The sequence below is a fragment of the Battus philenor genome, unplaced genomic scaffold (assembly GCF_028537555.1).
Source record: "Battus philenor isolate CCGP_79_NKW_IND1 unplaced genomic scaffold, ilBatPhil1.0.hap1 SCAF_12, whole genome shotgun sequence".
In the NCBI taxonomy this organism is placed as follows: domain Eukaryota; kingdom Metazoa; phylum Arthropoda; class Insecta; order Lepidoptera; family Papilionidae; genus Battus; species Battus philenor.
The window spans coordinates 657,670-669,909 of record NW_027181674.1 but is presented as its reverse complement, the minus strand read 5'-3'; the positions used below and the strand labels follow the sequence as shown (position 1 = coordinate 669,909).

Below are 12,240 nucleotides of genomic sequence, written 5' to 3'. Positions count from 1 at the left end.
ATATATATAATATACATATTCATGTGCATGTAGTAAACAGCAGTTATTTTAATATTACAAACAGACACTCGAATTTATTTTTATTTATTTGTATAGATAAACATTAGAATTAAAAAATATAAAATGTAAACAAGGTAATGATTTCATATACAAATGTTTATGCAAAATAAAAACTAACAAGAAAAGAACAGTAAAACTGATTGACTTGCTATTTTTGATGAGTAATTTTGCAACGTTTTTTTTTTAATACAAGCAGATTAATATTAGTCAAAATTTATGAAACAGTCACATGTATGTAACATTCTAATTGGACATCACTCAGTCTTGATAGATGGTCAAGTTTTATTAATTCAATGTTTAATAATTATTGTTTGCAAACATACATAATTTTAAACAGTCGCATCATTTACTTTGCATTTTTAGTCAAAAGTGTAAATCCTTCAGGAGTTGCATGATATTTCTAAAAATTTTCAATGAAATCTGTATACCAAATATATCATTACTGTAAATAATATATATACCAATTTGAAAAAATACATTTTTCAAATTGGTATACAGACTCTTTATAATACATTTTGGTTATTTGCCTCTGTATAAAACTTCCCTTAGTAATTTTTTTATGGCTGTGTCAGGGTGTCCGGAGTAAAATTATGTATAACCAATTCTAACATTAGTAAATATAGAGTTTTATTAGCATAATTTTAATATTATACATAATGTTATGGATAAAAATATTTATACATGCATTACTACAATGATTTACGTAAAATCTTATGTGATCTGTGAATGATGAACAAGTTGACTGCGATAATCAAAAATAATATTTCTAATCGATCATTCCTTAAAAATGTACATAAACATTAGATTTTTAGTATATAATTTGGTCTCCATTATTGCATAGATAAAATCAAGTTTTTGATATTTCTCTACATTAATTCGAAAAGTGAAAGGCTTAGGATCACGTAAATGTAAAACACTTACCGTATTCCCTGTACATTTTCTTATAGTCCCCAAGTTCATTTTGTTCGAGCCACTCGTCAACTAGCGAACTTTCATCCTCAAATAAATGTTTCAGAACTGTCCTCGCAACATAAACAATTAATAATATAAATAGAAGTAAACCGAAGTAATGAATTTGCTTGTACATTATTATTGTTTTCAGTCATAACAACATTGCAATTTTAAATAAAAATACTAAAAGCTCTACACAGTATTAAAATTCGTACGCTTGACGTTCCGATGTTGTCGTTTTGACGTTTCTCCATTACACGCTTATACTTTCAACTTTATATATAAACATTGTACCTAAATTAAACAATTTAAAATGTTTGTAAACATATACATTATATATAATATTATGAGCAGTATATTATAAAACCATTAGAAATAATTATGCGACTTAGATAATTATTTATTGTTTGTGAATAATTATTATAACCTATAAAAAAATCTGTACTTACGAACCCCGAGGATATTATGCTGCACCTACAAACTACAAATTTGTCGGAATAAATCATTGGAACTTTTAAAAAATTATGAGTTATTAATATTGTAATCAAATTTATTTTATAAATAAAGCATCGGGTTTATATTACTTGAACATCTTTTAATAATTAAAATTTAATGAACTGTTTCATCCTTGTAATATATGCACACTATTAATCTCTGAACGACGGATCCGAGAGATGGGCGCTTACAATGATCCTCTTTAAAATGTCAAAATCACCCAGAGAGTGTTGTGCCCGGAGTTTAAACAATAAAGTTTAAATAAAAAAAAGGGACAATGGCAAATGGGTCGTGCAAACGATGGCAGTTAGAGGCGAAAGATCCTACAGTGACAACCATGACCCAGTGTAGGTAAGACCCAGTAGTGAGGAAGTCGCTGGTCATTGTTTTTCAGTGGGCGTCTATCAAATGGTCATTCATAAAATTGTAATGTACATTTTTCTTTTCTTTGTTCACTTGTATATATGTATGGACTATTTTGGTGAATAGAATAAAAAAAGGTAAAATGAAAATACCATATAAAGGTAAACATTTTAATAAATATTTACAATACATTGTTTTATCACATTTCAAAGAAAATAGTGTTTTCTAGCGTCCCGATAGTCTACACGAGGTAAATTTGGGGGATTATGTCAAAAAATCTTTGTTTAAAATAACAACATTAAAACTTTTACCCCGGAAGCCAAAATTATTACATAATTGCATGATTGCTCTCTATTAAAATTTTATTATTTTAGATACGAGATTTTTTCAAATTCATCACAACAAATTCAAATCACAACACTGAAGGCATGGCATATTTTTGTGTGTGTTTTTGTGAGCATTTAATTATTCAGTCGCGGAACATTCAAGTCTATATTTATATATTTAACCAGAATTTTAAAAAATTTATATCTAATTTTTAAGTTTTAGCCATATGTATTATGGTGGCGGTTTTACAAAAATGAAATTTCTATAGTTATTTTTCTCCTTTTTAATTATCGTACAATCTGTAAGAATATAGGTGCCAGTGTTACAAACACGTTGAACACTGTTCAGTGGATTCCGTTGCAAGATATATGTTATATATCTACACTTGTATTGTTTTATCTATCGATATAGTCTTGCAAAGTCGCGAAGCAGTCTTGTCATTTCCTTGCATTTCTCGGCTCTGGAAATAAAATAACCACATAACAATATTTTCATTAAAATATATTTTTTTTTTATTTATTGAATCTATATGCCACAGATAATATTTTCGGTTTTTATTTCTCACGTTCCTGCTTGTGTTTATTATATTACTCTATCTTTTTAAACTATTTCTCAATTTAAATCTTTAACTATTTTAAAGTAGTTTTTTTTTAAGTTATTGGTCTTGTTTGTTTGTTCACAACGCCCTAACAATATCCAGTTATTACCATTACGTTTCGTGCGACCACTTCCTCATCCCTACTCCATATTGGCATCCTCAGGCTGTGCACCAGTGTCTGTGCGTTTGCCGTATTCGCCACATCGATGAATCTTGCGATCGCATCTTGAGTCTCGTCCGTGCAATACGCGCACGTGTGTGACGTGATATTGCTACCGCCGCATAATGGATACTATTATACAGCTCGAGGGTAACTGTGGTGTCGGACAAGCATGCCCGCCATTAAAATATTACATGGTGTTAGTAATAATAGAACAGGTCTGCACTATACTTTAATTGTTCGACTGTGTTATTTCTAAAAAACTGACAGAGATATTGTTTTATTCAATGACAGTATCAACGCAAGGATTCGTTTACATGTTAGAAAAATGTCATACTTGTGAAAAAATGCTACTGTCATTTAAAAAAAAAAAAAAACTATATTATTTCAGTGTTTTGTACTACTTTTGAAATAATATAGAGAAAGAAATTTTCTGCAGTGAAATAATAATTTCACTTTTATTGAGATTTCTTTTTTTCTTACGACATCTATATTCCTCTACTCATAATATTATCTATATTTTTATCTCCGAACATGTTGTCAAGTATTATTCGGCAGCAGGCAGCTGGTAAGTGGCAGGAGAGTGGTGAATGAGGAGACCTTCCTTGCAGTAGGCGTCTATTCACTATCCAATATTAGTGGGTAGAACCATATTGATGGTACAACTTATTTTCGAATGTTTGTGAAATTTACAGCAGAGGCTGAAGCCAGCTGTTGGTAGAGAGCTGGTCGAGGATGTCAAGTGTATCTCACCTTAGCGCATACTGGTGGAACTGCCAGCACTGGTGGTCAGTGGGCGCAGCTGGGCGATCACGTGGCAGGCGCGCCACAGCGGTACGCAGCCAGTCGGCATTATGGGCGCGCGCCCATCCCAGCAACTCCAAAAGCACCTCGCCAACTTCGCCCAACATGTACGCGTGAAGGTGCAACGCTGCTGCCTCCATCAGCGCACACGTCAGCTGCTCGCCGTACATCGTCAGCGCCGCGTCCGCTAGACCTGTACACATAGAGAACATTAGAGTACACTAGAGGTCAGTAAACTACAGTAGAGTACAGTAAACAGCAATGGAGTACAGTATACTACATTGAAATAAAATTTATTGCACCCATACGCTAAATAAGTATACACAAGTAAATAATTAAAAGTCAGTTCTGCAACGGTACAGGACTAAATTGCAATCATAGGTCGCAGGTTCCTTTCCTGGGATTACAAACTTGATGATTTGATAGATGATTGCCACTGCTCACAAACAAGTTTCCAGAGAATAGGCAGCAGCGTCCTCTGCATACCAAAATACCACACTTTGACAGCCATGCATGGTGATTATGGTATATAGATATCTGTTGAGTAGGCCTATGCCTAATAGTGTGCATCTATAGGCTGAAACAACACAATGATGTCATGAAAACACTTAGATATACTAAACATTTTCATCTTATTTCATACCATCACATCAGCCTATACACACCTACAACAAGGCATATCAGGACGAATCTCCCCCCAAGGGGAGCTACGATGACTGATCCACCAAGAATACTACACCTGTATACCAATACACATACACCTAACTCTTTTTTGTACACAGTATATATATACCTTAAAAAAAGTACAAAAAATTTGTGCATTTTTTAAATATTTTACCGTAAAACCTTGCAAAATGAAGTAATAATTAAATATATATTATGTTAATATTTATCTACCGAAAACAATTTATTTTACATCAAGTATATATCATAAATAGAAAACTTATTTATTTACCACTATTTGATAACAAGCCTGAATGTTTATATCTGTCTGAATCTGATCCGAGGGTACAGTAGTCCCATAATTATATTTTATTGCTGTATAGATAAGTTTATGTAAGTTCAAGTGATATATGAATTAAAAAATTTATCCAGAAAAAAAATCCTATTAATTGTTATCTGGTAATAAATATCCCCTCACCCTTGATTTGTTGCTTCTCGGGGCGGTTGTCGGTTTCATTGGCGCAACGCATCAGGTCGTAGAGGAACTTCATGACTGAGGAGTTGGCGTCGCGATGGTCTAGGTGGGCAGCCAGCGCCGCGCACTGGAGCACCGATGGCGCAGCCTCCGATGACAGGAAACCCACAGGAATGTGCTGCAGGTACCTGGTGACATCCACCATGGTATAACACCCCGATACTTTCACTGAGTACCACCTCTGATCAAAATCTTGAATAATTAAATTTATTTTAATTTCCGTTCCTTATTATTGAAAAGGATAGACTTAACACAATTTCTTTTAAGTAATTAAGTTTGAACTTTTTTCTCTTTACATGGGAAATGTCTTCTTAATTAGACCAACTTCATCTTCATCACATCACTAAATACCAGGTCTTAGAGATTTTGCACCCTCCCCGCCCAAAATACTTCACTTGAGGGCAAGAGGCATACTTAGTGCAACAAGTATGGGGACAACATGGGGGCTGGAAAGTCCAAGAATGTGACGACCACCAATAAAGATACTTCAATAACAAAAGACATTTCAGACTATTTAAGTTTCCCTTGAAAATGTGAGGAACATATTATATTTATCATTTTTAAACAATTTATTAAGAAAAAAATGATGAGAATCCCTCCTAAAAGAAAGGAAGTCTAATCATCTTTTTACACACCTCAAACAGTTACTAATACTGTGTATATAAAATAGTTGTTATACCTTATGCAGAGTCGGAATAAGTCGTCAACAGTATCAGGGTTGTCCTGCAGGCCTTTGGGACGCTGTAGCAGAGCTAATGCAGGCGGGAGTAGCGCGTGCAGGAGCTGGATGAGGAGTTCTGGAGCGCCTGGAGCTCCGTTGAGCGCGTCGCACAGCACCCCGCACAAGTAGAGCACGCAGCCGTGCGGCCGCTGGTGGTACAAGTCGGGCAGTGCGCGTGCCAGAGCTGGGAGGAGCTCCGCGCCTGCCGGACCCGCAGCTCGTATAGCGAAACGAATACAGCGACACGCGCGCTCCATTACCCTCGCTTCGCACACCCACCTATAGAAACATCACATTAATACTTTAAATAATATTATATATATATACTAGCTGATCCCGCAAACTGCAAAAAAAATTAAAGTTTTTAATTAACAAATAAAAAATAAGGGTTAATCGTAGAGGGGTAAAAATTTAGGGTTGCATGCATTTTTGTATGCTGTATCATAATAAAAAAAACTAAAAAAATTGTCTAAAAAAATAAAAAAAATTTAGGGGTGGACCACCCTTACCACTTAGGGGTATGGAAAATAGATAGTAGCCGATTCTCAGACTTACTGAATACGCATATAAAATTTGGTAAAAATCGGTCAAGCCGTTTCGGAGGAGTTCAAGTTCGAACACTGTGACACGAGAATTTTATATATTAGATATAAATAGAGAGAGAGAGAGAGAGAGAGACAATTTGTATGGGCAGGTCACAAAACGTGCAAAACAGATGTCCGATGAGGCCTTAAGATTCCAGAGTGAAAACCACAGTCCAGCATGCACAACTAAGGACATTGAACAAAATAAACAGACATCCTAGTTAAGGTTGTCGAAAGATGCTGAACTCAGGATCTATTGGTCCTATAGGATAATATCCTATAGAATATAGGACCTATAGACTGTTTATTGCGGAAGCCTATGTCTAGCAGAAGATGTCTCACTGGCTGAAATGATGATATACTAATCTTTCCACCTAGTGGAAATCCTAATCACGCCACGTCTACCAGCTTGTCACTGCTTGAGAAGCTTACTGCATATTGCCACTTCGGACAGCGCAAATCTTTGAACTATGTTAACATTGTTCCTTCAGCTGATTTCATCTTTGATTAGATCTCGCAGAAAAGCTCTGAATATGGTTCTCTCCATTACTCACTGAGTGACCTTGAGCTTTAATCTGAAGTAACCATATCTCACGTACGTCATCACAGGCACCACACCCTTGTCAAAGACATTTATGTTCAGGCATTGCAGTATTTTGAACGAGATGGTTTGAAGCTACACAAATACCCATCTAAGTTGAATTTAACAAGTGATGTCTATATTAAATGATTATTGTATGCTGATCTAGAAACTTACTTCTTCATGACGTCATGCAAGACAGGCCAGGAGTCGTTGACTGCCGGCATGCAGGGGTGGGAGTCACCGACTGCAGAGTGTGGCACATCCACGTCGCGGAACAACGCAGCGAGACGGTCCAACCAAAGCACTGGGTCTGTTCTGGTGCCTTTCTTGATATCCCCTGTAGTAGACAACAGGGCACGAAGCGGTTGCAGCTGTGCGTCGGCGGCATCACGCATGGCAGCTGCCAGCTGAGGTGGTGGCAGAGCACCCAGCGCTGCGGCCAGAGCTCGCAGCAGCGTAGCACCTGCAGGTCCTGCTAGGGGCTGCGGTGCTGCATCAGCTGTCCTGGCCGCCGCTACTAGAGTCGCTACATGAGCAGACGCCTGCGTGCGGCATGCCTTGCAAATGCTCTGTAACCATAGGGAACACCAAATTTATTCAATAATTTACTGATATAAAAGATGATTAAATATAGTTGTATGGTATGTATATGGTATATCTACACTTTGGAGGTGATAACAGCACACCTCCTTCCAACCTCCAGGACTGCAACACTTTGAAAGATTATTTTCCGATTTGATTATTTGATGAATTGATTCAATACAAAAATGTACTTATGTGGATTATTTATTCAAACACCGATCAACATCAATTAGTATTAAATAAATTATGTAACAGTGCTTTGATCAACAATTACCAAATTGTAAAGAATTATCAAGGCATGTAAAATAAAAATAATTATTAAGAAAAATAAAGTAAATGTGTTTTAAGTTTACAGTGTTTTTAGTTTATTCTTTCATTTATATTTACAAATATATTTTAAAAAGTTTCATATAAATTTTCAAATTCTTTTTTTTATATGGCCCCCGCTATTGGGGGCCTTTCATACCCCTAACTTTTTGGGATCAAGGATTTTATAAATTTTTTTTTCAGTCTTTTCTTTATTTATCACTTTCTTTCACGCGTCACAATATCTTTCATTCTTTACTTTTGTCCTTCACAATATCTTTCGTTTTGCTCTTCTCTACCTTCTTCCTTTCCTCGCCTTTCTTCCATCATCTTTTTACTCTAAGGTGGCTAGGTACATTTAATTTATTTTTATTCTTTAATTTTATCTTACATTTATTTTATCTTTATTTACACATTTTTTTTACTTTCTTAATTCTTTATTACACATTTCTTTTTATATTTCTTATTATTGGTTAACAATTTATTTTGTGCAAAGTTTATTAAGTACCTTATTCTATACAGTTTTATTTCTTTCAACCGTATCACTTGCCACCCCACGAGCGAAAAATAGGAATGATGGGCGAAGGTTGTCGTCGCCCATCATAACGGCGATGCTTTCTATGTCTATGCGTCTATGCATATAATTACAAATTTGAAAAATGTTTGTCACCTCTGTACAGGTTATTAGCATATATGAGTACTTCACAACTCTATGACCCTGCAGCGTAAATTTATCCTAAGGTTCTATCAAGTATTATATATAAGCCTCAAACCTGCAAGGCTTGTGCTGCAGCTGGCGCCAAGTTACGGTGCTGCAGAGCTCGCACCAACATGTGGAGGCAGGCTTGTAGGCACTCCGGGTGCCTCTCCACCCACTCGCACAGCTCACCCAGCAGTAGAATGCAGGTGCGACGAACTGCCACATGGCTGTCCTCTGGCATAGACAGGATAGCTTCCACTACCTTTGGCACATATTCATGCTCATCTCTGTTCAAGAATAAAATGAATCATTTTCTGGATATATCTTAGAATAACACAAGTTTTAATTTTAATTAAGATAATAAATTGAGGATATGGTGACAGAACAATATTTCTTAGCCTCAGTGATAGTCCAAAAACTATATATATATATATATAAAATATTGAGAGCTTGTTCTAGGTGCTGTCCTTCCTGGGTATTTATTCATTCATCATTTTATCTAAAAATATCCTAAACATTGTTTTTAACCATGGTCAAACATTGTTAATCTTTTGACAATAACTAATCTAAAAGATGAAGCGAATCTTGGCTTGTGATGTCACATGAATTATTTCAGCAGATTAGAAGTATGGCATAAGAGCCCCCAAAGTGGATGTTAGGAAAAGTGACCGACACCTGAAACTTGAGTATAACTAAATACAAAAACTCACGGTAGTATGTTCTTGGCTACAGCCTGCATAACGAAGAGAGCCGCCTCTGTATGCTCCCATGAACTATCCGACTGCAGAGCCGTGAACATTTGCCTGAACACTGCACTCGAGCCCACCATGAATACCACATCCTTGATCAGCTCCATCACTTTCATTCGAAACTCCTGAAACAATTAACACATGACCTTTTACCACAAAGTCAACATGTAGTTTCTAGGATCATTGTATTGTAGCAAAATTGACTTATTTTGCTACTGTACAATGGTACAGAGATCAGGGCTGATGACCCTGCAAGATCAGGTAGGTTTTGCAATGCATTGGTATTCATCTTCACCAACCAGACTCCACTAACCTAAGCAAAATTGCAAATGATCCTGCCTGTTACTTTAGAAGTAAATTCCAGAAATGAGCTGATGTTCTCTTGTGATGAATCTAGGCTCCCTGACCAAGTTATAAAGAGAATTCCTTTTATATGCCTCTAGTGTCTACCTTCATTACATACAAATACATCTCAACATCTTCATCTATCAATAGAGCTCATATATTTTGTATCTCAAGTTGACACATGTATGTCAGTTCGTGTATAAAAAAAAAAACTATATACACAACCAGTTTTAAGTTTCTATTTTATATTTATCGTCTCCGAGAATTGTCTAATAAAAGTGTCTTAGTGTATATTATAAAGAATTGTAATAAAATAATAATTGAAAAATTACGAAACCAAAACTAATATCTATTTATATGTGTACAAAAATCCTCTTGGTGGATGCCAGTAGTATGTTGATTGGACCCTGAGATCTATGTAATTCATCAGTGTCCCTTGACATTGTGCCTAAGCAAGTCCTGAGAATAGGCTGAACCTGTCTCGATACCTTCACTGGGCAGCAGCAACCTGAGTCCACTTCGTGTTGCTGTCCTCCCCAGGTTCGCATTTTAGGACGTTGAAGGCTCCCTTCAACGCCCATGACCCAACCCGTTAGCACACCTAAAGTTACATCAGAATGTTACGGATTGCATTCTCAAATAGAATCATCTCATGTTTTATAAAACAACTTACGTAGAATTCATCTCCCTCATCAGGTAATTTAGTATTGTCTGGTTCAAATTGGCAATGGCGTGCAAGTGCTTCTATCAGCCGTTCTATATGTGGCTTGAATGCATCCGTCAAAGGCTGTTGATCCCGTTGATATACTTCCTCTGACAGTCTATACCAAAGATTAAATGTTATCTCTGCTACCTGAAAAACAAATTTATATTCATAAATTAATTTAATACTTATTATTGTACTTAACAAAATAGGCATGTAGACTAACAATAATTGCCACAGATTAAAAATATTTTTTACCATACTACAACAAACAATTTATTAATAATGTTTTTAAATATGTCCACTGTGTTACATACTGTACAGACATCACATGAATACCCAGGCCAGCAGTAGGCATTAAATATTATATCATAGCCTCATGTGACTGGCCAGAGAGAGTTGATAAGTCTTAAAAACCATATGGTCAATGTAACAATAATAAATATATTAGAGTGACAGGAAAGTAATGTTGCTTTCTTAAGTTAAATGCGCAAAAAGTAGCTGATTTTTAAAAAGTTTTTTTTCTTATCAACAATATGTTCACCTTCGTTATCAACAACCTTTTGCCATGTAGTATAAAAATGTTTAATGCCGGGGCAGTAACAAATCAATTGGTTTTTCTGTAAAATATGTTGACAAAAACAACATTACTGTCTGGTCTCCCTAATGTATAGTCTTCTTTGATACATAGATAAGTTTTTTTGACAAAAATATTATTAAAAATAAATTTTGGATCTCACCTCATAGTCATGATGACCCACGCAGACCAATGCCAACTCTAATGACCTCATAGCAAAGTGAACCCTTCCACTAGATGTACAAAAGACAATCTTCTCCAAAAATGTCTCTGCGAGTTCAGTAAAAACTTTTGCATAGTTCACCGCTTTCTCTTCTTCCTCATGAGCAACTGCCATATGATAGCTTTCCTCCAAGGATGCTATACTATCAAATAACAACTTCTCTATATCTTCATTATTATAGAACTCTTCTAAACAGTGTAACAATGCACAAATACAATCTGATGCAGCATCATGTAATAAGTTTATTGAATTGTGATCTCTCATAACTTGCAAACAAAACCCAATAACTGCATTTTGAGATACATCCTGTATATTAATAGCGCGAACCTGTACCCATGAAGTCATACATTTAACTATTTTTAATGATATTTGAGAATTCTGCGAGTTAGTTATGCTCTCTTTAAGGAATAAACAAACTAAATTTGAATTTGCCCTCAGTTCACCTTTAATCTCTTCTCTGCGATTCTCTCCTAGTTTCAGATTTGAGGAGTCTATTTCTTGAGGTAGTACGGTCAATATTTCTAGCAATGCAAATTCATTTTTAGTTGAAAACAACTTTATGAGGTCACTGACACAGTTCTGCCATGATTGCATTTGAAGAGCCAGATCTGCTAGAGCTAATGAGAGTTGTGTGAGGATAGGGTTACTCGTACCGGCTGCGTTTTCTAAGTGAGCCACTAATGAATCTCTAAGGGATACCAGAGCTTCTGAAGGCAACTCTGCAAGGTTATGTTGAACTTTTGATCTCATAGTCTGTGCTGCAAAGTAATAAGACTTTTCATCTTTCTTCTCCTGTAAAAGCTGATCTGCTATCTTCCATGAGTGTATCTGTAACAATTAACATATAAACATTACTTCATAAGATCGTTAACTTCCTTCAAAGATTGTTAATATTTAAACTCAATAAAACCTACTGATTTTAAATATTAGTAAAATTAGTTTTACTCACAGACTTCTGTACATCTCCGAGCCAAAGAGAAGCCTTTTCCTTTTCATTTGCATTAGGGTTATCATATAATGCACTGATAGCTTGATAAACAGTGTCCATTGACGGAGCCTCCATCGTAATATATTAACGAGTCGAGAGGTAATCTCAACACTTTCCTTTTATAATAAACAAATCAAATATTTTCATTCTAACACTTCAGAAGCAACGAAAAAGAGGAATAATCAAACAAGCAACGTCAAACGAATTTAGCACCACATTTGAT

The 12,240-nt window shown here is 35.6% G+C and overlaps 2 protein-coding genes across 2 annotated transcripts in view; both read right to left on the bottom strand.

The window, feature by feature from the left end:
* Positions 1–1,147, bottom strand: part of LOC137932973 (apoptosis-resistant E3 ubiquitin protein ligase 1) — a 51,867-nt gene extending 50,720 nt beyond the window's left edge. Inside the window, exon 1 of the mRNA XM_068776668.1 lies at positions 982–1,147. Within this exon, the coding sequence (XP_068632769.1) occupies positions 982–1,147 (166 nt within the window). The remainder of the gene's footprint in view (positions 1–981) is intronic.
* Positions 1,148–2,064: 917 nt separating this feature from the next.
* Tnpo-SR (transportin 3) lies at positions 2,065–12,222 on the bottom strand. The gene is made up of 10 exons (XM_068776293.1): positions 11,979–12,222; positions 10,970–11,857; positions 10,200–10,379; positions 9,143–9,306; positions 8,506–8,719; positions 7,019–7,413; positions 5,636–5,956; positions 4,900–5,084; positions 3,708–3,951; positions 2,065–2,656 (listed from the first exon to the last, which is right to left on the bottom strand). Exons 1-10 carry the CDS (start codon positions 12,090–12,092, stop codon positions 2,596–2,598), a joined length of 2,766 nt encoding a protein of 921 aa, XP_068632394.1. The 5' UTR covers positions 12,093–12,222; the 3' UTR covers positions 2,065–2,595.
* Positions 12,223–12,240: the final 18 nt, after the last annotated feature.

Coding starts and splice junctions, on each gene's coding strand:
- Tnpo-SR (XM_068776293.1), bottom strand. CDS start 12,092: ATGGAGGCTCCGTCAATGGACACTGTTTATCAAGCTATCAGTGCATTA. Junction 10,380..10,969: donor TGGGTCATCATGACTATGAG/GTGAGATCCAAA, acceptor TTTGTTTTTCAG/GTAGCAGAGATAACATTTAA. Junction 2,657..3,707: donor TTCCACCAGTATGCGCTAAG/GTGAGATACACT, acceptor TTTTATTTCCAG/AGCCGAGAAATGCAAGGAAA.